The sequence below is a fragment of the Chlamydotis macqueenii genome, chromosome 1 (assembly GCF_036417535.1).
Source record: "Chlamydotis macqueenii isolate bChlMac1 chromosome 1, bChlMac1.mat, whole genome shotgun sequence".
Taxonomy (NCBI): Eukaryota; Metazoa; Chordata; class Aves; order Otidiformes; family Otididae; genus Chlamydotis; species Chlamydotis macqueenii.
The window spans coordinates 92,147,707-92,172,580 of NC_141556.1; the positions used below are offsets into that span (position 1 = coordinate 92,147,707).

Genomic DNA, 24,874 nt, shown 5'->3' on the forward strand with positions numbered 1-24,874 from the left:
CAGCTTACTGAACTGCAGATTCTTTCCCCAGCAATGCCACACTTGCACATTTTGTCCTTGAGGCCCATAGCTCCCACTCACCATCCATGAAAATAATGCTGCTTATGTGGAGCATAACTCCCTCAAAGAACTTGAACTACAGTCAACACTTACTTTTGAAACTGGCCTTTGTCTCCAATGCTCTCATCTTCTAGGGCTTTATTCTCAGTGTCTTTGAAAAAGATTCTTCTGGTAAGATGCTCTTTGGTTGGACAGTTCCAGCAGCAAGGCGGCAAAAGATGATCCAGGAGGAGCTGTGCTTTGACACCCCTTTGGTCTTACCTATTGCTAACTCAATGCTAGTGTAGAGCTGAAGCCTCACAGCTGGATCCAGCTGAGGGATAGGGATGATGTTCAGGGATCAGGCACATTCATACTGATCGTGGTCCGAATCTAAGGAGAGATGAGAAGCCCCTCACCTTCCCCATTCAATCCACACCTGGCTGAAAAAACTCATACCTCCTTGGCAGAAACAAGGCTGTGCCCAATGATACTGTTGAGAGACTGCACAGGACACCCCTAAAATCCCTGGCATGTTAGTGTTTTGCAAAACAAAGCTCCAGCACACGTTTCCAGCAGAAGAGTGACACACGAGAGCTTGTTAGATAGAGGAAACTGCTTCAGCCTGCAGCTCTGCCAGAGCACCCCTCCTGCTCCAGCGCTTGGTTAGATGCAGGTGTCAGTGCCTTAACGTTGGTCATCAGCCCACACTCTCACAGCTCAGACACACTCCTGCCTGTCAGCTCCTTGCTTTTCTTAGCAAAAGAGGGAGGTGGCTGCACAGCCAGACTTCCCTTCTGCACAGGGAGGTGGGGAGGACTTTCATTTTGGTATAACGCAAAACGCAGAACCCTGAAGTGATTGCAAACTCCCCTTCTCCCCAACCCCATCCCCTGCCAACACAGACCCTCTGGAGTTCTTGCATGCTTTCCCAAAAACCTTGACTACAGAAGTATCATCTTCTTGGTAAATCTGTACACTGGTTTCTTCAAAGTCATCCAGGCCCAGCTCAAACTGGATTTGTAACAGTGCCTGAAGTATTAAACAATTTCCTCTGCTCTGCACAGGCAAACAAGGCCATAGCTGGTGACAGCAGCTAGCCTGGGAGGCACCCATGAGCCACTGCAGTTGGAAACACAGCTCACATCTTTGCAGACCTGTTAGACATTATGGACACCAGCTGCAGTAATGCACCTTGGCCTTCCCCAGCATGTGAGCTGCCACTCCAGACATGCTCCTGCTGTGCAGGGATAACATGGCAAACCACAAGTGGGAAAAAAAATAAAAGCTAGGGAGAGACAGTAGTCTTATATATCCCTGTCATCAGCACTGGAGGCAATAAAGCTGGTGCTGGCGTGTTGGAAGTCTGACACCCTTCTGCACACACCACTCTCACCTAAGTACAAACCTGGTTCACTGCTCATGCAAGGTCCTTGCTGTCAGCCAGTGCAAAGCAATCTTCAAAGAGGAATAGCAGAACAGCAGACAGAAGTGCCACCCAGGCAAATCAAAGCAGAGCTCTGGGAAAAATCAAAGGCACCTGTGATTCTACTCATTAAAAGTCATCTCGCCTTTCAGCAGATATCCCAAGATACCGACAGAATCAAAAGCTACATCTCTTCCCACTATCTGCACAGAGAATATCCACGTAGTTTCCAAACATGGCTTAGAAGAGGGTTTAAAGTAAGAGTGTTCGTTTGGGGGGTTCTGAATGTATTGTGTGGGAAGATGTAGGAGGGAAAGCAGGACACTGGACAAAAAGAGCTAGGAACCTGATCAGATACTGATAATGTATTGCTCATGGGATGCAAGATCCCAGTTCAAATCCCCACTGTGGGGGAATAGCCCTAGTTTCCAGGGTGATGAGAACTGCCAGCAGGTCTCTTTCATCCCAACATCAACAAATCCAAAGGTAACTTTTGCAGATCTGGAAGAATACTTGTTTCTTAGCTTCTCCTTAGCGTGTTGCCCACTTATTCCCAAGTCCAGTCCACAGTTAAATAGACATGAGTTGATGGCAGCTTTTGGTCATTTGACCTGGCTGAGCATTGGCATAAATCAACAGGCCACTCTACAGATCATTCGTAATAATTTATTTTAATTCATATTTGCATCCATTTGAAGACATTGAATATGATGCAAAATGGACAAACACACACACACACCCCAGTCCTTTCAACAAAGCTCAAATGTGTTTCACAAAGTTTCTTCCTAAAGGTTAGGGTGAGAGGGGAAAAAAAACAACCAAACAAAACCACACAAAACCAAAACACTCCACTGTCCTAGACAGACAGTTCTTCCAGAGCCCATCATTCTTCACATTATTATTAGAGGAGTTCCATAAATACCTCTTGGGAGGTTCAATTCCTGCATTTCAGAAAGAACCTCACTTGTCCACCGAAAGATTTTTTTCCATACAAACATCCTAATAGTGGAAGAAAATCCTAGGAAACTGTAGAGTTCTTCACTAAAAGCAATACAGGAAAACACATTCATAATCACACACGCTTCCTGCCCTAATGAGGCGATATACATTCATATAGAAGGATAAAACCAAGCACATTATTAAGACATTAGGCAGTATCCATTTTATCGTCAGAAGAATTTTACAGCAAGTGGTTTCATTAAGACACTTGAAAGTGTCTTAACCTACTTTGAAGAAAGAAAAGAAAAAAAAAAGCACCATCATAGCATGAAGGCTGAAATGCAATTAGGAGTTACAAGCAGCGCCAACTCAGGCTCACCAGTGACTTTTGTCATTTGAGGACAAGTTAGATGGAGAAACAGTCAACATGGGGACCTGTGACTTGCCTACAGAAAAGCACAGTGTAAGAAGACACAGAGTGCCAAGCCACCATTTACAGGGTATATCTAATGGTGCACAGTTCTTACTATAGTCACCAAACAGTAGGGTGCTGGCATTTGGACACGGAGGGTTTAACACTACAACAGCAGCAATATCAGGACCCTGGCCCCTTAAGAGCTGCCCTACTCTACAGAAGTCCACACTATTCGTGAAACAACAAATGCCTCTTAAAAGATCATGGTTAAAGCAGGATAAACTAATTTTCAAGTCTGGGTGGAGAAACATCAAGGCTAGATATTACCAAAAATCCTTCCCTGCTTCTGACCAGCTCTGGGTCCTCTCACACAGGAAAAACTTTTCAAGGGGTACTGTTTTCTGCACTGCCAGGTACGTGCATACAGTTTTACAGGTGAGACACTAGTCCTTGTCTCAAGGTCACCAAGTCACTTGTCAAACGCAGCCTGCTCTCACTGCTGCAGCACTCAGGCAGCACAGATCTAGGCAGCTACTAACACAGCGAGCCCAAGGACTGACTCTTTATGCTGAGGTTTTAACGTTTCTCTACCAGCACAGCCAGTAACAAGCTCAGCAAGAAAATACTCAGAAACAAAATTGCCCTTAGTGCACAAGACATCACAAGAGTCTGCCCTCGCTATAAGTGCAAAAGGCAGCGTCACCCTTCAAGGGCTTCTTGCTAATTCTCAGGGCTATTAAGAGGAGAGCTCCCAAGTACGCAGCTGAAGCTCGAGACTCTTCTGCCCTTTTAGATACCAATATATCCTGTTACTGTAAGCTTTCCATCTCCCGAGGCATTCACAAGCTAAATCCTCTCCGGAAGAAGCCAGGATAGTAAACAAAAGCCATGTACTTAAAAAGTCACCATTGCTATGCAATTACAACCAGGAGAACTTCCTATTCACTGAGGAATCAGCACTGCATTCCACTCCTACAAAAACCCAGCCTTGCAACCATTTTAGTGTCCTGAATGGTTCCAATTCCCTCTGGAGCGAGTGCATAAAAAGAATTTACTTTAGCACTTTACCCTCACTCTATTGGAGTAGGCTTGACCAAGGTATGGAATGGCTACATTATTCCAAGGTCCTTTGTTCCTAATCTGCACTCCGAAGTCCATACTGCCTGGGACAACACCACTGAGAGAGTTTTGGTGTAAGCATTTCAAATGACATATCCCACGCCAGAGCTCACTAAAAGACAAGGGACCAGTCTACAGTGACCCACAGGCTGCAAAGTAGTAACCAATCTCTGCTTGTGGGAGAAAGTGAGCACAACAGGGTCAGGAACTGTGAGGGAAGTGATCTGCGATCTGCTCTGCTCTCCTGTCTCCCAGCCAGGAGCAGCAGGACTCTTAGAAATCACTTATCTCAAACCTGTACACGCTCCCAGAGCTTGTTCAGCTCATGGGCACATGACTGATTTCTGCAGTTGTAACTCACAGGGACAGAGAGACCTTAGTGCCAGCAGGATGAGGGCTGAGAAGATCATAAACCTGCTAACCCATAGCATCCCTGTCTCTGGGATTACCAAACTCCAGTTCATTTCAGCAGGCATCACAAAATGCATATGTGCCACAGAAATGCTTAGAGACAACTCATGCAGAAGCAAGGTCTTTGTGTGAATTCAGCTCCTAGGGTCAGGCTCCAGCTCCAAACAGCCAGAAGGTCATACTTGGCTGCCAGAGAAAGAGCCAAGTGCCTTTTTCTTGGCATTAGGGCCAGGGAAGGGGTCAGAAACCTCTTAGTGTGTTCAGTTAGAAGCAGGAAGCAAGAGAGGTGTCCCCTTCACTTGCTTATAAAGGACTTCTCACTGGATGAAAAGGGGTAAGAGGAAATTATGGGACACTCACTAATTCAGTACCTTTTTCTGCACAGCCACATTCCAAGTGCAGCTGCTCTTCAATTATCTGCTGGTTAGAGAAAGTCCCACTTGAGGAAACTAAACAGTGCAAACAGGGGCATGGTCTTGACCTTAAACTGGGACGTGCAGTGAGGAGCGCTTGCACCAAATATGGCAGAGATCTCAAGGGAGACCCTCCAACCCTGCTACCTTTTGGCATCATGCACCATCCATCCATTCTTCAGAGACAACGCACAGTGAGTTTGCATCACACAGCCAACATCCCCCCACTGCCGGCCACACAACTGGAGCCAGGGGTACGGCATGATTTGTGCATGCTACACATACATCTAAAAACATCAGTAGCTAGGACAAGACTCTTCTCTCTGCTTCTGCATCTTCAACTTGTAATTCTTGTGCCATGGTCCCAGGCTTTTCCAACCAGACCTTTCATATTATTGCTGCAGGGCAACTAACATACACAGAAGGTTTAAAACAAAAAGCAACAAAAAATAAAACCCACCAAAAAAACCCATGCACCCACAAAACCCAGAAACCATCGCCATCAAAACCTTGTGAGATTTCAGCTGAAGCTCAAGTCTGGGCAATAATACGGCTGCAGGCTGCTGAGGAACACGTGGCATTCTTCCAGAACATGTTTAACACATCCATTCACCTCCCAGTGCAGGTCATCTACCCTAAAAGCAGCCAGCTCCAACACATTCTCTCAACCTCCTCTCAGCTTCCTGGCTTGAGAAAACAGATCTAGTCTGGCAGCTCCACAGTGACCATGTTGAGAGGAGACAGGATCACTATGTTATTAGCAACACAGCCAAGATGCTACCTACCAAAAATGCTGTTAGCAGAATTGCCTGTTCTCCCATCCCACAGAAGGAGAAAGGTAGTTTCAATAAAGCAACAGTAACATTGGATAGCGCTCTTGTTTTCCCCTCAACACTGTTATGTGTTGCTTCAAAACATCTCCTCCTTACCTGCTGGCTCATATCACAATCCATAGTCAGAGCAGAAACACTTTGAGGGAGATGAGCCAACCCTCCAAACCAACACAGACCCAGCTTGCAGAAAGAATGACAAGACTGAAGATGACAGCACCTTGTCAGACAGACAGGGATGGAATAACAGCTTTAGAGGTTAAGAGGAAAAGGGATCTTACAAAGCCCTACAGGAATGTTGCTCACAAAGGCACTTAATACAAGCATGTACACAGCTGGATGGAAGAGAAGACTGGAAAGAAAAAAAAAAAAGAAAAAAAACCCCACAAACCACCAGAGAGGAGGGAGTTGCTCAGTGACTGTCTAAACAGTCTCTTTTAAGCCAAAGAGCCTGGCTTCTGTTGTGGTCCATCTGTTCTCTGTATTGAAAGTTCACCCTCCTGACATCTCTGAAATGTCACACGTCAGAATGAGCCAGGGATTCCTTAACCATCGCCACTGCAGGAATCAGGGCACACTCTGAAGTCCAGCAGCAGGTTCCTCTTGACGCCAGGTTTCACACCTAATGAAAACTCAAGTTCTCAAAACCTTGTGCTCTTCTTCCTGCTGAGCTGCACAAAGATTCCCTCAGTGGAAAAAGGCAGCAGGCTCCTTCTCTCCAGGTTTGTGCATATGGCTTACTGCTTTCTGCATCCTGTTGCTGGCTGACAGCACGTGAAGAACCAACCATTCTGGCGGGAAAAGCCTCTGATGTAGTCAGTGATGGGATAGGCAGCCCATACACCGACTGCGAAGGAAGGGCGTGGGAGGAAGGAGTCCTAGTGGAAGGGGCCATTCCCCTGCTAAAGAAAGTCAGTCAACGTCATCTGCAGAAAGAGGGGTGTCACACGATGTCTTCAGCGGAGCGCTGTGGAGGAGAAGACCCTAGGCTCAAGAAATGGCCCCAGTTGCATAGGAAACCCCTGTTATACTGGCCAGTGTCTATCACTAACCCACCCAGGAGCCTGTGCCCAGTGTTGTCCCGCAGAGCCAGCCGAGCTTCCCTCTCGGTCACGTTGTAGCTGATGTTCAACAGCTGGATAAGGAGGATGTATCCCATGCCAGCTGTTACAATGGCACAGTACCACACACAGGTGAACGACAGAGCAGAGCTGGCAGCAGGGAAAAAGATGGGAAGGAAGCCATTTAGTTTTGGAGCAGCTGCTTTAGAGTGACTTTCCCTGGTAATCACTATTCTTTCAAATCCCTGTCTACATCTGCCACAGTGATCTCACTCTGCTGCTTTCATCAGATAATCCTTAAAGGCTCTCTCAAAATTAAAGCTTCAGGGCTTACTTAATGAGAGCTTTTAGCACTACCAGAGCTACTCCTGCACATTGCTATCATGCTATCTAGCTCTTTACTCTTACTCTTGTAACGGCACTTGGTCCTTACTTAAGGACACAACGATGTTCGCACTCGACAGATCACAAAATGGAGTGCAGAAGAAGGTAGAGTCATTTGTGATAGTGCACTCCGCACAACAGGGATAGCACCAGTCTCTGAACTCATGTCCAATGCTTCTCACCACCCTCCCGGCCAGACAGGGCATATTAACGCCGTCTGTTCTGAGCGGATAACTCAGAGGGACAGTACTAGATAAACAATGAGGGATGGGAGGGAGAGAGAGCACATGGATTCCAGACTGTCACCTGCATCTAAGGGCAAACATATTTAAGGGTGTCACTATACAGGACACAAAAAAAATAAAGACTTCAAATCTCAGCTCCTTCAACAACTTTTCTCCAAATAAATGGTGAGCTCTCTCCAAGTCTCAGGCTCCCCGAGATGGCAAAAGCAGTGATGCATCCCTACTTTCCAGAGGCTTTTAGGGAGCCGTTTTGGTGGAGCTCGACAGCCAATAGCACTGGCCTGGGGCACAGAATGAGGAACAGTAAGGAGCTAAGCTGCCTGGTCAGGACTGAGTTCCCATCCCAGCTCTCTCCCAGACAGATGCCTCACCTGTAGTCAGAATAGGCCCCAGGGCAGTAGAACAATGCCACGAACGGAGTTCGGCCCCTACAGACGGTGTGCAGGGTCAACGTAATCCCATACACAGAGGTGAGCATGAAGAAGGAGAGTGCAAGGATGAATGCCTGGTGGTTCTGCTCCCCTACACAGCTGTTAATCCTCCAAAAGGAAAGAAGAGATTACTTTGCTTAAAAAGAAAAGAAACTGGCTTCTTTCCTCCTCCCCAGCCCCAGCTCTCAGAGAACATAATTTCCAAGTTGTCTCTGTACAACACAGGCTAAGAACTTTGAAACACATTCAAAGAAGCTTTATAGCTTTTTATAGAAAGGTTATAGGCACAAGTCAATAGTTCAGCAGGTTTAACGGTGGTGGACCATTTGCCTCAAACTTTTAGCAAATGTCGTGTCCTTTGCTGAGACAGATCTATACCCTCCTTCTCCTTGGTTCCAGTACTGCATGCACACAGTCAGCCTTGGGTTCCTTTGGCCCAGGAGAGTGTTAATGCAAACTAACTGAAGGACTGCTAGTGCTCCACAGACCAAGTCTACTGAAAAAACCCCAAACAAAACAAAACAGAAAACACACCCCAAAAAACCAGAACCAAACAACCAGATGAAAACCAGTAAAGAACCAAAGGCAATTCTGAAGTATGCTGTAGAAGTTATCAGCTAGCAGGTCATTCCCCTTACAAAGTTGTTTAAATTGTTCTTTAAAGCAGTAAATTTATATTTAATTGTTCCTTAAAATAGGAAATTTGTATTTAAAAATTTACTGTTTCAAAGAATGCTACCAAGAGTTGCACGTAACAAAAGCAACTCCATTTGACAGGGAGTAAAAAAAAAAGCTAACTTAAGAAGAAGGGGGAAAAGAGAGAGAGAGAGGGGACATATGTAGCCCCAGCAGTGCAAAACCTACCAGACACAGTGATGGTCCAGTCTCCTTACACACCTGCCGCAAAGCCGGCAGTGCCCTGCTCGGGCCGGTCTGACCAGCTGGCATTTAGTGCACCAGTCCTTTTTCACAGCTTCCGGCTCCTCAGCTGACAGCCTGGAATAGCCTTTGGCCTCCCCATTCACAGCACGGCTGCTGGCAGCTCCCGACGTGGTGACGCCATGGAGCCCGTTGGAGCTCCCTCCTCTAACACTCTTGTTGGGCAAACCCTGGTGCGATGACTTCTCATTGCTTGCTGGGATGGGAAGGTAGCCAGGGTCTTTCTTGGCTCGGCACAGGGCTGCAAGCATAAGAACTAACCCACAGGTGAGAGCGACTACTTGGGAAAATCCCACACGGCCCCGCGGAACCACCTCCTGGAGAAACACATAGTACATGTAGCCCAAGGAGAAGAGCCCCAGGCTCAAGAAGAAGAGAGTCCGTTCCTTCCTCCTGTGGGTGAGGTAATAATACCACAGCACCACGGCGGGCAGAGACGTCAAGATGACGAGGCCCAGCAGGAAATGCAGAGCGGCAACGTGGAGGAGGACGGGCAGCAGCACCAGCGGCGGCACGAGGCTGACGTTGATCTTCACCGCCCCTGCGAGCCACGGGACCCGCACCCGGTCCGCCACCGTCTCGGCGATTCTCTCCAGAGCTCCCGGCGGCAGCGATTTGCACGTCAGCCACCTGTTAAGGGTGTAGGGGCGGGGGGGCGGGGAAGCACGGGTGCCTGGGAGCAGGCGGGCAGCCGCCCACCCCAGGCCCTTCCCCTCCCTCGCCGCCCCGGCCGCCCCCTTCCCTCTCTCCCCTCAAGTTTCCCGAGGAAGCGGCAGGTGGCTCCCCCTTCCCCTCAGGGCGGGAGACACCGGCTGCCACGGCGCTTCCCGTGAGACGAAGGGAGGGGACGCCCGGAGCCCCCCCGCCGGCCGCCGCTGGGAGGGGGTCTGGCGAGGGGGGGGGTCTGGCAGCGCCCAGGGAGGCAGGGGCCCGGCGGAGCCGTTACCTCTCGCAGCCCTCATCCAGGTCCTGGCAGTCGCAGCAGCACGCCGCCAGGTGGTTCCTCTCGCCCCTCCGGTCCACGTACTCGCAGCAGCAGAGGGGCTCCTCCATCGCCGTCCAGCCGGCGCCCGCCCTTCCCTCCCTCAACCGGCACAGCCGCCGCGGCAGCCGCCCCGCCCCGCCCCCCGCCGCAGGTGCCTCGCGCCCGCCACCGCCTCCACCACAGCGGCCCCGCCCCCGCCGGCGGAGCTCGGCCGCCATTGGCCGCCCGCGCCCCAGGCACCTCCCGAAAGCGGAGGTGTGCGGGGGCGGGGGTGTGAGGGGGACCCCGCCCCGGGCCCATCCACCTGACGGTGGAATGACCCAATGCCTGCCCGGGAGGGGCGGGGCTGGCCGTGACGCGATAGCACCTGGCTTAAAGGGAGAGCGCAACAGGTGGCGGCCGCAGGAGAAGGGATGGCGGGGTCCCGCCGCCAGCAGCTCCGCGCCCGGGAAGACGCCCCCGACCCAACCCCGCCGCCCCCTACGCGGAGGGGCGAAACAAGGCTGTTCGCATGGCTGGGGAAAGTTTCCCACTCAGCACAACAGCCACCGTGGGTGATTAAGCCCACCCTGCGTAGCAGTAGCGGCAATCCCAGGACCCTGCGTTTTGGGACTCAAGCACCCCCTAACCTACCCTGCACCACCGCAAGACAGCCTACAACCACGGTCTGAGCCCACAGGGAGGGTGCGGTTCCCCTTGCTGTCAATTTTTAGTTTTGTCCTCTTTCTCTCAACCCGCTGAGGAAAAGCACGAAGCCAGAAAAGGTGTTTCATCGCCCGTGGGCACGCACCACGCTAAAGAAACGAAGAGCAGCCCTCCATGGAGGGGAACTAGTGAGAGCCGAAATGTCTCTGGCAGAGCTAGAGACAGACGGCAGAAGGCAGACTGCCAAAGCTTGCCGTATGCAAGAGAGATTTAGCAAAGAGCTATCCAGCATTTTCCTGTTTAGTTAATTAATCTTAAAAATATTCCTCTAAAGACAGTGATTTGCTTTATAAGGTCCCCATTGCTAAAAAAAGCATATAAATATCCTGTGGCTGTGAAACCACTACCTGTTCTCTCTCTCCAAAACACTCTTCATTGATTGTCATTTTTCAAGCTGACATAAAAAGCTGTGATTTCATTGAAGACAAGCCCAGGTCTTTGCCGAGGGTGTTCTCCTCTCCTCCAAAATTTGCAGATCCATGAACCAGCAGTACAACTGCCCTCGCTCACTCACCATGGGACTTCAGAGCTTGCACTGTTTGTAAGCAAGACTCCCCAGGATACAGGGCTGGCAGGAGAGACCGATCGCCAGGCTATGGGAACACGGAACCCAGCTTACTTCTTCCAGAAACCTTTATTCCGTGCAGTTTTTTAAGCCACATAGTAAAAAGTCCAAAGGTGACAGTTACAATCCTGACCCTGCAAGTCCTCACACACACGTATCTCTTCTTCCAATGTCTCGAACAGAAAGCTGATGTGGGTATTAACTCTCCGTCTTGCCGCTCTGTGTCCTGTTCAAGTGGTCAAAGCTTCTTTGGAGCATGGAAAGGGAGATCTTCAGCTGTGAAGATACAACCATCATACCCCCCACCATAACTTAAGTTAGTCTCCTGCATGAGTGAGTGGTATCAGGAAAATAACATCTCCCTCCTCCTTTTCTTTTAAAGACTTCTTGCAATTTCCTCCTCCCTGTTTTCTATAAACAGTTGCCTTACTGTGCTCTAACAGCTATACTCTGTACAGTGTATAATTACTAACAGTCCAGTATGATAAAGTCTTACCACCCCACCAGACAGTAAGATAAACCACCCCACTCATTTTCAGTCACAGTTAATGTTCATAGCAAATACTAAGGAATGTGGCAGCAAAGCATGAATTTTCTTTTAATACCTGGGCCTCCCAGTACATTTTGGTGCACAAAACTGACAACCCTCAGAAAACACAAAGTAACAGGCACTAAGATGTGTCAGGACTTCCAGCCAAAAGTGTTATTTGGGATGAAAAAAGTGACTGAACTCTCACTTTTTTTTTTAACAGTCTGTGTGTTCAAGAAGTAGTTTAAACACTTCAGAATTAAGAATTGTTTGGGCAGTAAGCAGAGAAAATAAAAAGGGCATGGAAACCAGGAAATTAATTTCTACAGTGAAATTTCCAGCACTCAGAAGCTTTTTCAAGCTGCGACCAAAATGGTTAACAGATAAATAGCAATTCTGCGTGCAGAGACCCCTTTGAACAAGGAGTATCAAAAATGTCTTCTTTTTCTACCTTCCTTTAGTGCGTGGGAGAGCACAGAGAAAACTGTTGATGGATGGAGGTACATGTGAACTCCCCCACAGCTTTCCTAATCTAATAATTTGTCACATTTTAAAATTTAATTAAAAAAAATTAAAATCAGGCCATTCATCGGTTATAAGTAAAAAACAAAGTATGAATTTACTGTCCTTCACATACTGAGTTGAAATTTCAGCTTGGGGGTTTACCAGTCCTGGACTCCAGGATCAGAAGGACACATACTTACAAACACTATATTAAAAAGTGCTGTTGTAAGAGCCTGGAAGTGTAAATTAGTGGCAAGAAGGCAGATTAACTCCATAGCTGTGGAGCCTCTCAGAAACATCATCTGCAGACGTTATTTTTCACTGGAGATTAGGTGGCCCATTCATACAAAGGCTAAGTGAAGCTCTCACCAATATCTAGAAGAGTAGTGGGGAGCAAAAGCCAGGATAAACCTGAATGAAGAAACCTCATAATGAGGTGAGCAAATACTTAATATTATTGTTTGAGTCTTCTTAAAAAAAAGGATCTGCTTTGAATTACTCCAGTCTCTTTTGTCATGATTCAGAACTGCATCAACACATATCATCAATAAAGGTTTAAGAAAACTGATATGAGTATTTAATCTTAGTTAAAAACCAACCCAAAGTCTCAGAAACATGAGCATTGTTTTTGTAACAAATTCAAACCTAGGACCAAACAGGTCAAGTCATTAAAACTTTAGTTAGCACCAGAAAACAAACAAAAGCTATGATGGCATAAGGAAAAAAGCCTGAGTTGTTGAGAAACAAGAATATCACCAGGAAAGACTGGCAGACCTACCTGCTCAAGCATTTCAATCGAGTCTCTCAAAACTCCCTTCACATGTTTAACCTGTTCCTTATCATATTGAGGGATCTCCTCTTTTGATACCGTTTCTGGGGATATGCTGAAAGAAATTGAGATTATATCAGAAACATGAAACTAGCATCTGCCTTTCTAAAAGCAACTGCTCTCTGCCACAAGCATCCTTTCCCAAAAGCCACATAAAAAGCTGCCTGCAGTTGAATTTCAATCCATGCTGCCTTCAAGATACTGCCTCAGATCTTTGTGGACAATGGCCCCCAAGGACAAATGAGCTCACGTTATGTCTACAATGTAAGTTCTCACACTTCAGAGGGCAAGATCCTTCTTATGAAGAAAGTTATTCTAATAGTTCTGAGATGATGACTGCGGGAGGTTACCACACCACTTCCATACTCAAGATCACATTACGGTTTTTAACCTGTTTGACAATACCGTATTTCAACAGAGGAAGCAACATCTGAGCCTCTTCTACGTGTCTGAATACAAAAGGCATCTAACACAGAAGTTTGAGGGGTAAAGGAGATTTTGCAGGAGACTCACAGAAAGAGGCTAAAAAGCTAAATAGATCTTTAACATTACATTTGAGATCATGCTGGTTCACACAGGATGAAGCAAGCAGTTTGGTTCTGTGATCAGCACTATGTATTCACAGATAAGTCACAGCACGGTGATAAATGCAAGCTAAGGTTAACACTCCCCCCAAAACACAGCTTGTCAAAGGAGAAATTTATTACTGCAAGATGCAGTCAGACATGTCACTGGATATCAGCACAGACCACAGAAGAGCAGCAAACCTCAGCAGCTTTTGAAAACTTACACTGAGTTTCATTGTTCAAAATTTATTTCTTTGGATCAGATTTTCACATAAGCTGAGGAAGAAAGCAAAGACTGTGAATTCAACTTACTTCAAAGAGCTTTCTTCCTGAAGCTGGACATGATAGAGGGACTGAGCTGCATGCTCTATCTTTGACAGTTTGAGAAACAGTGTTATATTCAGCAAGACCAACAGCAGCAAGCTGTAGAGAGAAAAGAACAAAAATCAAGTTCTGTAACAATTTTGGTTGCAATGTTACAGAAACAAGATCTGGGCTAAAAACAGCTAAAAGAGAATCCTTCTGGGAGAAAAAAAAAAAAGGTGTGGGGCAGCACTATACTGAAAATAAAGATCTATCCAAACAATTCTTAGCAGTTAGCTTTAAGCTGTGAAATAGCAACGTATAGGAATGACAGTGTCTCCTCTTGGAACTTTTAAAAAAGTAGGAATGAGTAAGTTCTAGAATCTTTTTTTTTTTAAGAGGATCAGACCTAAGTAAACCTGCAAGGTAGACTAGCTTGCCAAGACAGTATTTTCATTCTATACGTCACTTCCTAAGTCAATCCATTCCCCTCCTATACCCAAGTGCTCCTATATATACACATTCAAATTAGGTTATGATCTATCATGCTACATGCAATGTTAACATGCAAGTGAGGTACAGGTAAATGCAAATAAAGACCAAGATGAGCTTGAATCAAGCCACATTTTAATGCAAGTGAGTACTTACAAGACACTCATTACTACAATGATGGTGGTGGTCCTACTTACAGCATCCCTTTTCCTTCCTATAGAGCATGAAAGAGAAGTAGGTTAAAAAGTACTGAAGAACATTCCTAAAGGATGCCTGCAGATACGTATCAGTGCCCAGCATTTCACAAAGAATAGCTCAACAGCTTCTGATGGAAAAAATAACAGATCACATGGGTGCAGAAAATAGTCTCCAACATTCACCAAGGCATTTCTGCAGTCATCTCAGACAAGTCAGCTGGACAGTCAGGCTCTTCCATCAGAAGCAAGGCTGCTCCCACTCCAGTATGCTGCAGACAACACAGCCCTGGGGCACATTCACATTAAACCCAGATAGCCTGAGCAGGCTACAATCCATTCATTACTCGCACTCACATAGGCTGCTAGTCACACATGAGCAGCAAGGCTGGAAAGCGACTCTCTTCTGCTTGTTCTCCTGCCCACATTAGTCTTTCTAACAACCAGTGTCAAACCAAGTTCTTCTTTAACTTGTCCCATCCTTACCAGCTCAGTTTATATACTGGCCTGATGACAGCCTTTCGAAAGAGCACTTGCTAGTCATCAGACAACAGGGTCTGGACACTAGTGAGGGACAGGAAGTATGCATGTCCTCTCCAAACTGAGCAGCAATCACCTACCACTGTGGTCAGGCTGATCTTTACATATAAATTTCCCCAATCTCCTAAAACCGTTTCTTACATTCGTATTTTCTGCCCTGGTCAAGGAACATACACAAAAGCTGTCATGTATACCGAGACAGACACACTCACCTGACAAGGCAATAGCAAAATTAAGTAATTAGGAAGTAACCTGAGGTAGGTAAAGAGTCCATTACACACGCTGTCGTGACCCAAATGCTCTCTCAATGCTGTACTCAGTGTTTTCTCCCCCTTTAGGAAAAAGCACTTGCTCCGTTTACAAGTCAGCTTGTGTCATGAAGTACACTATTCTCTGGTACATATTAGTGCACAGACGTTCCTCCTCTCTGTAGGTACATAGCTAATATTGTATATGTTACTGGTGAAATCTAGGCTCCTAGAGGCAGTGGAGCTGCAAGAAATGCTTCAGTGACCCAGGAATTACAGAAGCAGATGGAAAAAAAAAACCCTTAACTTAAAAAAACCCTCCAAAACTAGATAATAGGACAAAGAGGTGAGTGACAAAATTTAATGAACTCATTACTTGGGCATGCAGTTACTTGAAGAAATAAAGCAATTTTTCAGCAACAAAAGTCCGGTTAAATTTATTTCTGATCCCATCTCATTTTCAATCCTATGCAGGTACAGTGCAGCATTTTAGGTTTTGGTTGGTTTTCACTTTTTTTTTAAAACAGAAAGTGAGATTAGATCTGATTTCATAAGATACTAATTATAAAAGTGACTATGCATGCTCCAAATCTATTTTATGCAAGCTTCAACACACTAGAGCATTTGCCATCGCACCAATTAAGTAAAAACAATGAGAGTAACATACATGCAAGTGTTACTCTTCCACTATTTTAAGAGTTAAGCTTTCTTGAACATACCTTTTGGAAAACACTTGATATAAAAATTCCTACCTATTATGCTGCCTTGGGACTCTACTCCCATGTCACCAGAGGAGTGCTGGGAAGAGCGTTTGGGAAGTGATTCTGCCAGACTCCGGTGTAAAGTGCGTCGTCTCCGTCTAAGGGCAACTAATTTTCCAGAGTCTTCTATGGACTGATTAATTGCATATTCCTCCATTAGGAGATCTGATTCTGCAGTGGGAAGAAATAAGGTTACCGACCTTTCAAAAGGAAAGCTGAAAAGCCTAGCGCTGAAGACAAATTGTGAGATATGGAGGGTGGCAGTGAGAGGAGTAAGTGCATCTTCTTGTAAACGAACTTAAAGCAGGCAATTGACAAACTAGTACAGGTCACAGTGTACTTGTCCTATTTGCTAGGTAGCATTTAGTAGACTTTTCACATATGATGTACATTCAGCCTATGCAGAATTGTTTAATGATATGTTAGACAGCAGTTTGAAGAGCACTTCAGGACACTGTTAAACTGAGACTAGGAATTGTGTTAAGACTGCAAGCCTGTAGCTGTGGCTGGCCAGGCTGTTACCAGACATAGCCCAGGAGCCTGCCAAGTGCCACTGCTTCTCTTCTCATACCCACAATCAGTGAAATACCTAAAGACAGGCACATGCAGTTGAGAGTAACAGCTTTCCTGCTGCTCCTGATGTTTCCTTCTGAAAGCAATTACAAGAAGGTATACAAGAGCTCCTTGTTAGCATTAAGCTACAAGGCTTCTTTTACATCCTGGAACTGGCAGATATTATTCGTGACAGGAACTTCTGACTTTGAGATTCCTTTCATATTGCCTTCCTTTCAAACCATTCTTTGAGGAATCAAGTTTGACAGACAAGAAAATACATATAGGAAACGCAGCCTCCTTACGCCATCCAGCAGAAAGAAGAAAATGCCTCACCAAGTTGTTTGAAGTTTTCCTGTATTCCTCCCCAGGTGTTCTTCTCGATTACAGACTTGACAAGGCCCCAGGGCTGTTTTTTGTACTTCACTTCTGCAGAAACCCTAATAAACAGAATGCAATACTGAAAGAGTGCTCTTCTAGGTAGCACAGTAATAACAGAAATCTCTTATGAGAAGCAGGCCTCCAGCTTATGTTCATAATCTGAAATACCAACTAGAACTGCCTTGGGTTTCCACCTGGACAGCACTTACACTGAAGCAAGACAAGAGAGACAGCAGCACAGACAACACACCTAGCTAAGGCCTCAGGAGATCTGAATGTCCAAACTAGGGGAAACATTTTGAAGTGTTTTCCTTCAGACTCAGATTAGCAGAGAATTTCTCCTCTGAAGTGTTCTCATTTTAATAAACATTTAAAATAGGCTTCAGGCTTTCAGATCATAAAGTCCCATTTTTCACTCTGTATGTGTACACATGATGTATTGCATGGGCACCACAATAGCAGCAGGTGAAATTCATTATCATCACTCATGCACCAAGTGCTCAGATCCCACTTTGAGTAGACAGAAATTAAAATCTGTCTTTCTGTGAGCATGGCAGAAGTGAAGTGACACTCCTGCCTTGCATTCCCCAGGTCAAGTTAATCAATAATGCTTCCAGAATAGAAATGAATTGGAGTAGAATACTTCAGAGGGCTGCTTCTAACAACTGAATGAATCCCAAAGCTTTTCATAAAGGACAAAAGGATAGCCTATGATTTTGATCTGTTTAAGTCAAGAACACTGACTGTCCTAGAATACATTTTTTTCAACATTTTGAAATAACCAAACAAATCAATGTAAGCCCACTGTGTTTCTAGTCTAACAAAACAGCCTCCTTCAAATAGAGTTTTTGAGCCATTTTAAACACAGTATAATAAAGGCAGCTGTTACACCACCATGCACCTTCTGTTCTATACACGCATGCTCTGTGCACCACGTTGAAATCTGGTTTTGCTCCTACCCGAGGGTTGCCATGCATCTCAGACAAAACAAATATAGCCCTCAAAGAGGAATAATGACTCACCAAAAAAAAAGTCACCCACAAAAGACCTTTCTACTGGGAGGAGAAGGGAGTCTTGAGCACTTTTATAGCCTGAGATAAGCCAGAATGAAATCCAGTCTTGCTTACCTTTCCTGTGTACTGATGAAGTTTGAGATAAAAAGTCTTACTAAAGACAGCACAAAAACTACCAAGGATTACATAGTCAGAAAGTCACACAAATGCACTGAACATGGAAATTGATAAGTGGGAGGGGAAAGGGAAGTGCCTTTTAATACTCTTCTATCTAGGTAGAGTCTAATAATGAAGCCTGATTTGCTTGAGTACCCTTCCCTGCAAAAGTAGGTATGTTCCATCTTCCCTGCACTTTCCTGTGAAACCATCCCCCTCTTCAGGCCCTTAGCAAGGATACCTGGGAAACTTTGTAATGAAACATCTCAAGTAGCTCCAATTTATTCCACTCACACAGCTGCACTTGAAAATGCAAGGCTGGTCAGAACCCAGTTCAGTCTTGTAGATGAGTTCAGCACCTCCCAGAGTCAACGTAAGAGTTAATTTCTCACTGAATTAATTAGATCCAAATACAGCATACGTATGACAAGATAAACCAAGCTTATTTTTTCAGAAGAGATCCCCAGCTTCAAGAGAAACTGATCTTCTCTATGCTGTTGGCAGATCTTTTGATAAGCACACATCTTCAACCCGTGCCTTGGCTTCTCCCCTCCCACTGTGCACCACACCCAGGCTCACCGTAATCGACACTTGTGACTGGATGTGCGGCTGATGCAGTATCTGTTCACAGTGTAGAAATAATCATGGTAGGGGACATCATGGGTCAGTACCTCAGCATCCACCTGATAAGACTGACCTTTCTGGCTCTGCTTATGCAGGATCTACCATAAAAGAAAATAAGAAGGTATATTCATGGTACCTGATTTTTTTTTTTTTTTTTTAAATTCAGGCCTGAATTCCTTAGGCCAGATCAACCACCTCCAAGTGAACTAAAGTAGAGAGAAGCCTGAATAACCACAATAAAAAAAAAAAAATACAGTTAAAAGTGACAATTATAGATGGGGTGGGGAAAGAGAAGACACCTCCTGCTAGAACCAACATAGGCAGCAGCAGTACTTCCCCACTGCCATTTCAAGTACCAGATGCAAGGCTGACCACTGATGCATGACTACAGCTCTTCTTTGAGACTGACCTATGAGATCTTTCCCAAAGCAGAATTACAGAATGGTTGAAATTGGAAGGCATCACTGGTGGTCACCTTGTCCAAGAACCCTGCTCAAGGAGGGCCACCTAGAGCTGGTTGCCCAGGGCCAAGTCCAGATGGCTTTCCACTTCTCCAGGGAAGGAGACACCACAACCTCTACTGACAACCTGTTCCAGTGCTCCATCACCCTCACAGTAAAAAAAAAAAAAAAAAAAAAGTGTTTTCTGATGTTCAGAAGGAACCATCTGCATTTCCTTTGTGTCCATCACCCCTGGCCCTATCACTAGGCACCACTGAAAGGTGTGGCCTTTGGTTGTAAAGGTCTGGCTTGGTTTTCTTCGCACCCTCCTTTCAGATACTTACATACATTGTAAAATGCCCCTGAGCCTTCTCTTCTTCAGGCTGAACAGTGCCAGCTCTCAGTTGTTTCTCATAAGAGATGCTCCAGTCCCTTAATTACCTCAGTGGCCCTTTGCTGTACTCTTTCCATCTCTCTCACACACTGAGAGCCCAGAACTGGACACTGAAAGCGATTCATTGCATCTTTTTGCTCCCCAAATCATAAGAAGTGTTAACATTTTTCCCCCACAGACTTTGTGGGAGAAGTTTACAGTCATCAGTAAGGGTAGAAAGCCTCTCCGATTTCATCAGCATTTGCTCACTAATGGTCAGAAGGACAACAAGCTACCCTTAGAGATGCTCTGTTTTAAACTGCAGGTCCATGTTCAGCTGACTGAACTCTAATCCATCATCATATCTCCAACAGACCATAGAGTTGACCTCTTCCTTGCTTTAAAGGGCACCAGACACACACATGCACACAGTACCTGCTTTTCAGTTGCAGTTGTAAACTTCCCACAAAGTGGATTGTTAATTGTTACAGTGTACGTCAAAGTCCTCAACTGATTGCCACTGGGATCTCTGTTCCAAGGGGTTGCTACAGCATCTAGATGAGAAATTACACAAAATCTCACATGCAGACTACCTAAGATATGAAAGTGCAGAGATAATATGTTTTAACAGTTTAAGAACAGTGGTGGGGAGAGAGACAGAAAACTTATTCCAAATGGTTGTGGTTTTTGCAGGAAAAGGGAAAATTGTAGTTCTCTGATGAACAAAGGTGAGGCACTAAGTAGCAGAATCTGAGTCTACTGAAAGAGAATTGAGGGTGGGGAGAAGCATAAGCAATTAAATGAAAATATGTCATTTTCCATCTGCTAAAAGTAGAATAGACTCACTTAGCATTATCAAAAGCTTTTGCCACTTTGCCTTCCAAGCTGACACTGAATAAATATTACCCTTTTTTACTCAATTTTCTGTTCATATGATCTCAGTGAATAAAATTTACTCATCCAGAAAATTAAAGCCTGTGAGTATCGTTTAGGAGGATGCAATGATTTTGCCTGTGTGCCAGTTGTACACATTTCACCATTTCTGGGACACAATGTAATCAGAAATACCCCGCAGAATGCATCAACTTAATAGCCTACCCAAAATTCAAGCATTAAGGTGCAGTTTTGTGGTGCACTGAAATCAGGTTTTTTTTACTCCGAAATGCAACTGATCTACAGATACAACAGGCTAGCTCTAAATATCCTCTCTCATAGTGGAACTTAAAAGCTTCAAAGCAAAGAGAAACTTAAAATTCAACTTAGCCCTATTTAACATTTCTCAGAGGCTGAAATTTTCAGGATAGTTTGCCACATGGACAGAGGGAGAAGAGTGTATTACCTACTATACTCCTGGAACTGAGAAACCTCTGCATGAAGTGAGAATTGGTGAAAAGGATTTCAAACATCTTGTCTGCAGTGATGTGGAAAACTCTGTTTATAAAAAGTCTCCCATACAGATCATTCTCAGAGACAGACTCCTTCACTGCTAAGGAAAGGCAGAGAGATCAGGTTAAGAAAAAAAGCAGTATTACGAAGAAACTTTATAATATTCTAAGCTTTATTACAGCTCAAATCCTTCCCAAGCTTGCATCAGGATTTGTTTCTCACTGTCAGAAACCTAGTAATGATAGCAGCACATGATCTGGTAGATGGACTATCTTCAGGAGCAAAGTGCAGAGTCAGTTTTTTTAGGCCTACCCCCCACCCCCCGTTTCCCTGTGCAAATATAAATTGGTAAATCAACAATACAGGGTCCCATCCCTTTAGTTTTGCCGTCTGTATTCTACTAATCCTATAGGAAACATTGCGGAAGATAAAAAGTTAACATAATCTTTATCAATATGTGTGCCTATTGTACAAAGGACACATGCACAGCAAGTAAGACAGTGAAACCATACTAGCTTTCTTCTTACTTAGTTAGTTTCAGAATTCTGCTTTTAACATCTGTAATGCTGATAGTGTCCAGAGTCTAAGAGACCAGGTACAGACTCCCAAACAGTTCCTCAGACTGTTCCTCCCTCCGTAGCTATTTATAAGAGGAATGCTCCACTTTGCAATCCTGAAAAGTGCACCAAGATACTTAATCGCAATCCCCTATTTCAAAACCACCAACAAGCACCCTAGGGGCATTCTGTGGCTACAGCATTGATCTTTGCTATTTCTGCTTCTTGTTGGTTGCTGGCATGACTCAGCTTTGTGGTTGTCTCAGCCACTCTTGCAAGAGATAAGGAACAGAATTATAATCCTGGAGGGCAAGCAGTTTCCTATTCCAACCCCAACGCAATCTGTTTATGCTTTAGAAACAAGTCTATCCTAAGCTATAATTACAAAAAAAAAAAAAAACAAACAACAACAACAAAAAACACAACAAACCAAAAAACCCACCCCCACACATCAGTAAAACGAAACAAAAAGCCTGAAAGCAAATCTTGCGGAAGCAAGGCAGAAGTCAGGATGCCTAACCTTTCAACTGATACAAACAAATGCTCAGAGCGCTAGCAAAGGTCAGTGCCAGCCACCAATGCAAAGGCAGCTTGAATATCAAGCTATAGTTCACAAGCTGCCTATAGGCTAAGGTTACAGCACTTAAAATATTACTGCTTAGTAGCAGTCAGTATTGATAAATGCAAATGCAGCAACTAAACACCCCCAACAGTCCCCAATGAAATCCAATTCTGACTCTGAGCAGACTTCTGCTCTAGTGCTGCTTCTAGCCTGCTAAAATTCCCTGTTGTACATCTGCCTCAAAAGAAGTTCTCTTTGACCTAATCGGGCTTCAATGTAGGACTCCAAAAGCAAAGCACGACTGTCATTTTTCTGCTTGCACAAAAGACGGACTTCCTTCCCACCTCACATTCTGCTTACGCAATTCCGACATGAGACGGAAAACAAGCATGTATTTTAAGACACCTATTTAACCAGCCAATATGCAGTCATTACATGCTAGAATAGAGATTCTGCTGTGCTGAAACATTTTATGGGAAGCCAGAAATTCAGCCTGGGTTTTCAGGCTGAATTCATTGTACTTATGTTCAGGCTTATGTTCACTGTACTTCCTCTCAGAGCTGACCCTAATTCCAGCAAAATGCAGTCCAAATGAACTGTAAATTTGACCTCAACATTACAGACCTCTCCTTTCAGAGTACACTCCCCACTTCCTCTCTTCACTAAGAGGCAGGAAGCTTCAAGATAATAATGTTGACATCCCCTTTGCCTACTGTCCATCAGCTAACACACATGGAGTCAGACACCAGGTAATTCAAATCTAGTTACTCTGGTTGAGTCTTACCCAGCTGGACCTTGACATGCTCAAAGAATCTGCTATCACTTAAAAAAAAAAAAAAATGCCCAGACACATGATCAAGTCACCATGCATCAAATAAGCTTTGACAGCTATTTGGATATGCCTTAGCAAATACATGATAATACAAGTTACCTTTGCCCCAGTGAGGATTAGCTAAATGACACAACTTTATGTTCACCCGAAATGCCTGAGGATAGCTACTATGGTTCTGCTGATGTGAGGCAATTTGGTAAGGCACAGCAACTTATGATATGCACAAAGCCCATCTATCATTACCGTAAGGTGCAGACCTTGCTACTCAAATATTTTACCCTTCAAGCATGAAGCCTGTCCTCGTACCAAGTCTTAAGCAAGAGCATCTATGGGTCTATACAAAAATTCCTGTTAGTTGATTCACCTACACTATTTCTATGCAGTCATGTCTCTAATAAGGAATAGTCAATGGAGTGCCAAGTGCATGATAGGATCTATTGAAAAACATGGTTTTACTTACAATTCCTCTCAGCTCTTCGAACAAACAACAACAAAAAGGTGTTATCACATAAAAGAGTATTTTCAGAAAATCCAAGCTAGAACTGTGTTGTTGTATCAGGCCCATCAGCCACTTTAGATGCTAGGATTCAAACAGCTGTTTTCCAGAAAGCCTGGAAATCTTTCAGATGATAGGACTCGAAGGTGCATGTATGAATGCTGCCATGAGCTCCACATCTGTGGAAGCACATCACTGCATACACCGACAGCTTGACAAGCTTCAAGTCATTTCTATCTGGGTTTCTCAGAGTTTATCTGTAGAAACCCCAGATGAAGCAGTGAGCAGAAACAGTAGCATAGCAAAGAATATGCATACAGTATACACGCTTGCAATTTGAACAGAATAAAATAGCTTTAACTACGTAAATGAATATGCGTGTTCATCTATTTTGTTAGTTTTAATTCACACGGATAAATCTACCTGCCTTTTATTTATCTCAATACTAGAGCAACATTAAGCATTTTATCTAGAACTGGCTTAGAAGTACTGTTTATAAAGTGTTTTGTGAAGGTATCTAGATATCAATATAACTCCTTAACTTGTAATATTGTTCTAACCCCTCAGCAGTATGCAATTATCAACCACTAACTCTTAGCCTGAATACATTTATAGATGAATTGAGGCTACTGTCTAATAAGAGAATATGAGATTATTCTGACTTTAGGTTGGAATCCCTAGGGACCCAAAAATCCAGAAGCAAACATATTACCCAGAGCGTCCTGGTTCAGTATGAAGACAGCACAAGTCTGTTCCCTCCCCCACTATTGCTTTGCACTTCATAAGGTCATTTTCATCACTGCAAGGCAAGCTCTGAAATAATGTTTGAATATAATACCATTATGCACCACTGATTGCAGAGGTTTGAAAACATCTACAGTGCAAGAAGAGACAGACAGAAAACTGGAAGGAGGGAAAGGGGGGGAGAAAAAAAGAATTGTTCTTAGAATTCCCGTCAACAACCAACAGCTCAAAGCTAAACACACACCACAAGCAAATTAAGAAAGCTGAACCAGTAAGAGCAGATGCTATCAAACAAATTAATAGAAAGCTGATTTTTCACTCCACAGAGTTGGGGAGGATCAGGAGAAAAAAAACCACAAAGTATATATGCAAATCTTGGCACTGTTGAGGGTTTCTATGCTGCTGGGGATGGGGGAAAATTGCACACTGCATGAAGAATATGTAGGTAGGAGCCTTTAAGCAGATATACCTGAAAACAAGTCAATAAATCAAATTCCTGGAGTCAACATGTTTCAGATACCATCTATTTAAAGAATGCATCAGCAATATTGACCATTATCAACAAGCTCTCCTACACTTTAAAAGACTAAGTACAAAATCTTGGGAAGGTAGTAAGTACTGTGACAATGCTATCTTTTTCCAGTTCACAAAATTAAAAAAAAAAAAAAAACAAAACCATGCACTTATGCCTTTTGCCTTTAGATAACTTGAACATATATCCTCCAAATCCCAAAGCAACAAATAATTGGTAGTTATTTATTCAACAAAATACAAGCTTTTGGTATTTTGATTAAAATGCCAACAAGAGGACTACTCTTCCTTACACACATTGTACATTTAAAATTTCATATCTTGGGAAAAAACCAAACAAAATACACAGGGCTG

The 24,874-nt window shown here is 44.3% G+C and overlaps 2 protein-coding genes across 2 annotated transcripts in view; both read right to left on the reverse strand.

The window, feature by feature from the left end:
• Window positions 1–6,497: 6,497 nt before the first annotated feature.
• ZDHHC23 (zDHHC palmitoyltransferase 23) lies at window positions 6,498–9,705 on the reverse strand. The gene is made up of 4 exons (XM_086770664.1): window positions 9,599–9,705; window positions 8,578–9,282; window positions 7,654–7,821; window positions 6,498–6,803 (listed from the first exon to the last, which is right to left on the reverse strand). The coding sequence occupies exons 1-4, from the start codon at window positions 9,703–9,705 to the stop codon at window positions 6,536–6,538; spliced, it is 1,248 nt and encodes a 415-aa protein (XP_086626790.1). The 3' UTR covers window positions 6,498–6,535.
• A 1,252-nt stretch (window positions 9,706–10,957) lies between these two features.
• Window positions 10,958–24,874, reverse strand: part of GRAMD1C (GRAM domain containing 1C) — a 57,438-nt gene continuing 43,521 nt past the window's right edge. Inside the window, 9 exon segments of the mRNA XM_086770783.1 lie at window positions 10,958–11,183; window positions 12,719–12,824; window positions 13,648–13,758; window positions 14,287–14,344; window positions 15,865–16,044; window positions 16,762–16,865; window positions 18,555–18,697; window positions 19,848–19,966; window positions 20,752–20,898. Coding sequence (XP_086626909.1) covers window positions 11,106–11,183; window positions 12,719–12,824; window positions 13,648–13,758; window positions 14,287–14,344; window positions 15,865–16,044; window positions 16,762–16,865; window positions 18,555–18,697; window positions 19,848–19,966; window positions 20,752–20,898 — 1,046 coding nt within the window. The 3' untranslated portion in view covers window positions 10,958–11,105.

Excerpts from the sequence above, each read along its gene's own strand:
- ZDHHC23 (XM_086770664.1), bottom strand. The coding sequence starts at position 9,705 with ATGGAGGAGCCCCTCTGCTGCTGCGAGTACGTGGACCGGAGGGGCGAG. Across the intron at positions 7,822-8,577 it reads CTGGACCATCACTGTGTCTG|GATTAACAGCTGTGTAGGGG; the intron begins GTAGGTTTTGCA and ends TTCCTTTTGGAG. Across the intron at positions 6,804-7,653 it reads GGGGCCTATTCTGACTACAG|CTCTGCTCTGTCGTTCACCT; the intron begins GTGAGGCATCTG and ends CCCTGCTGCCAG.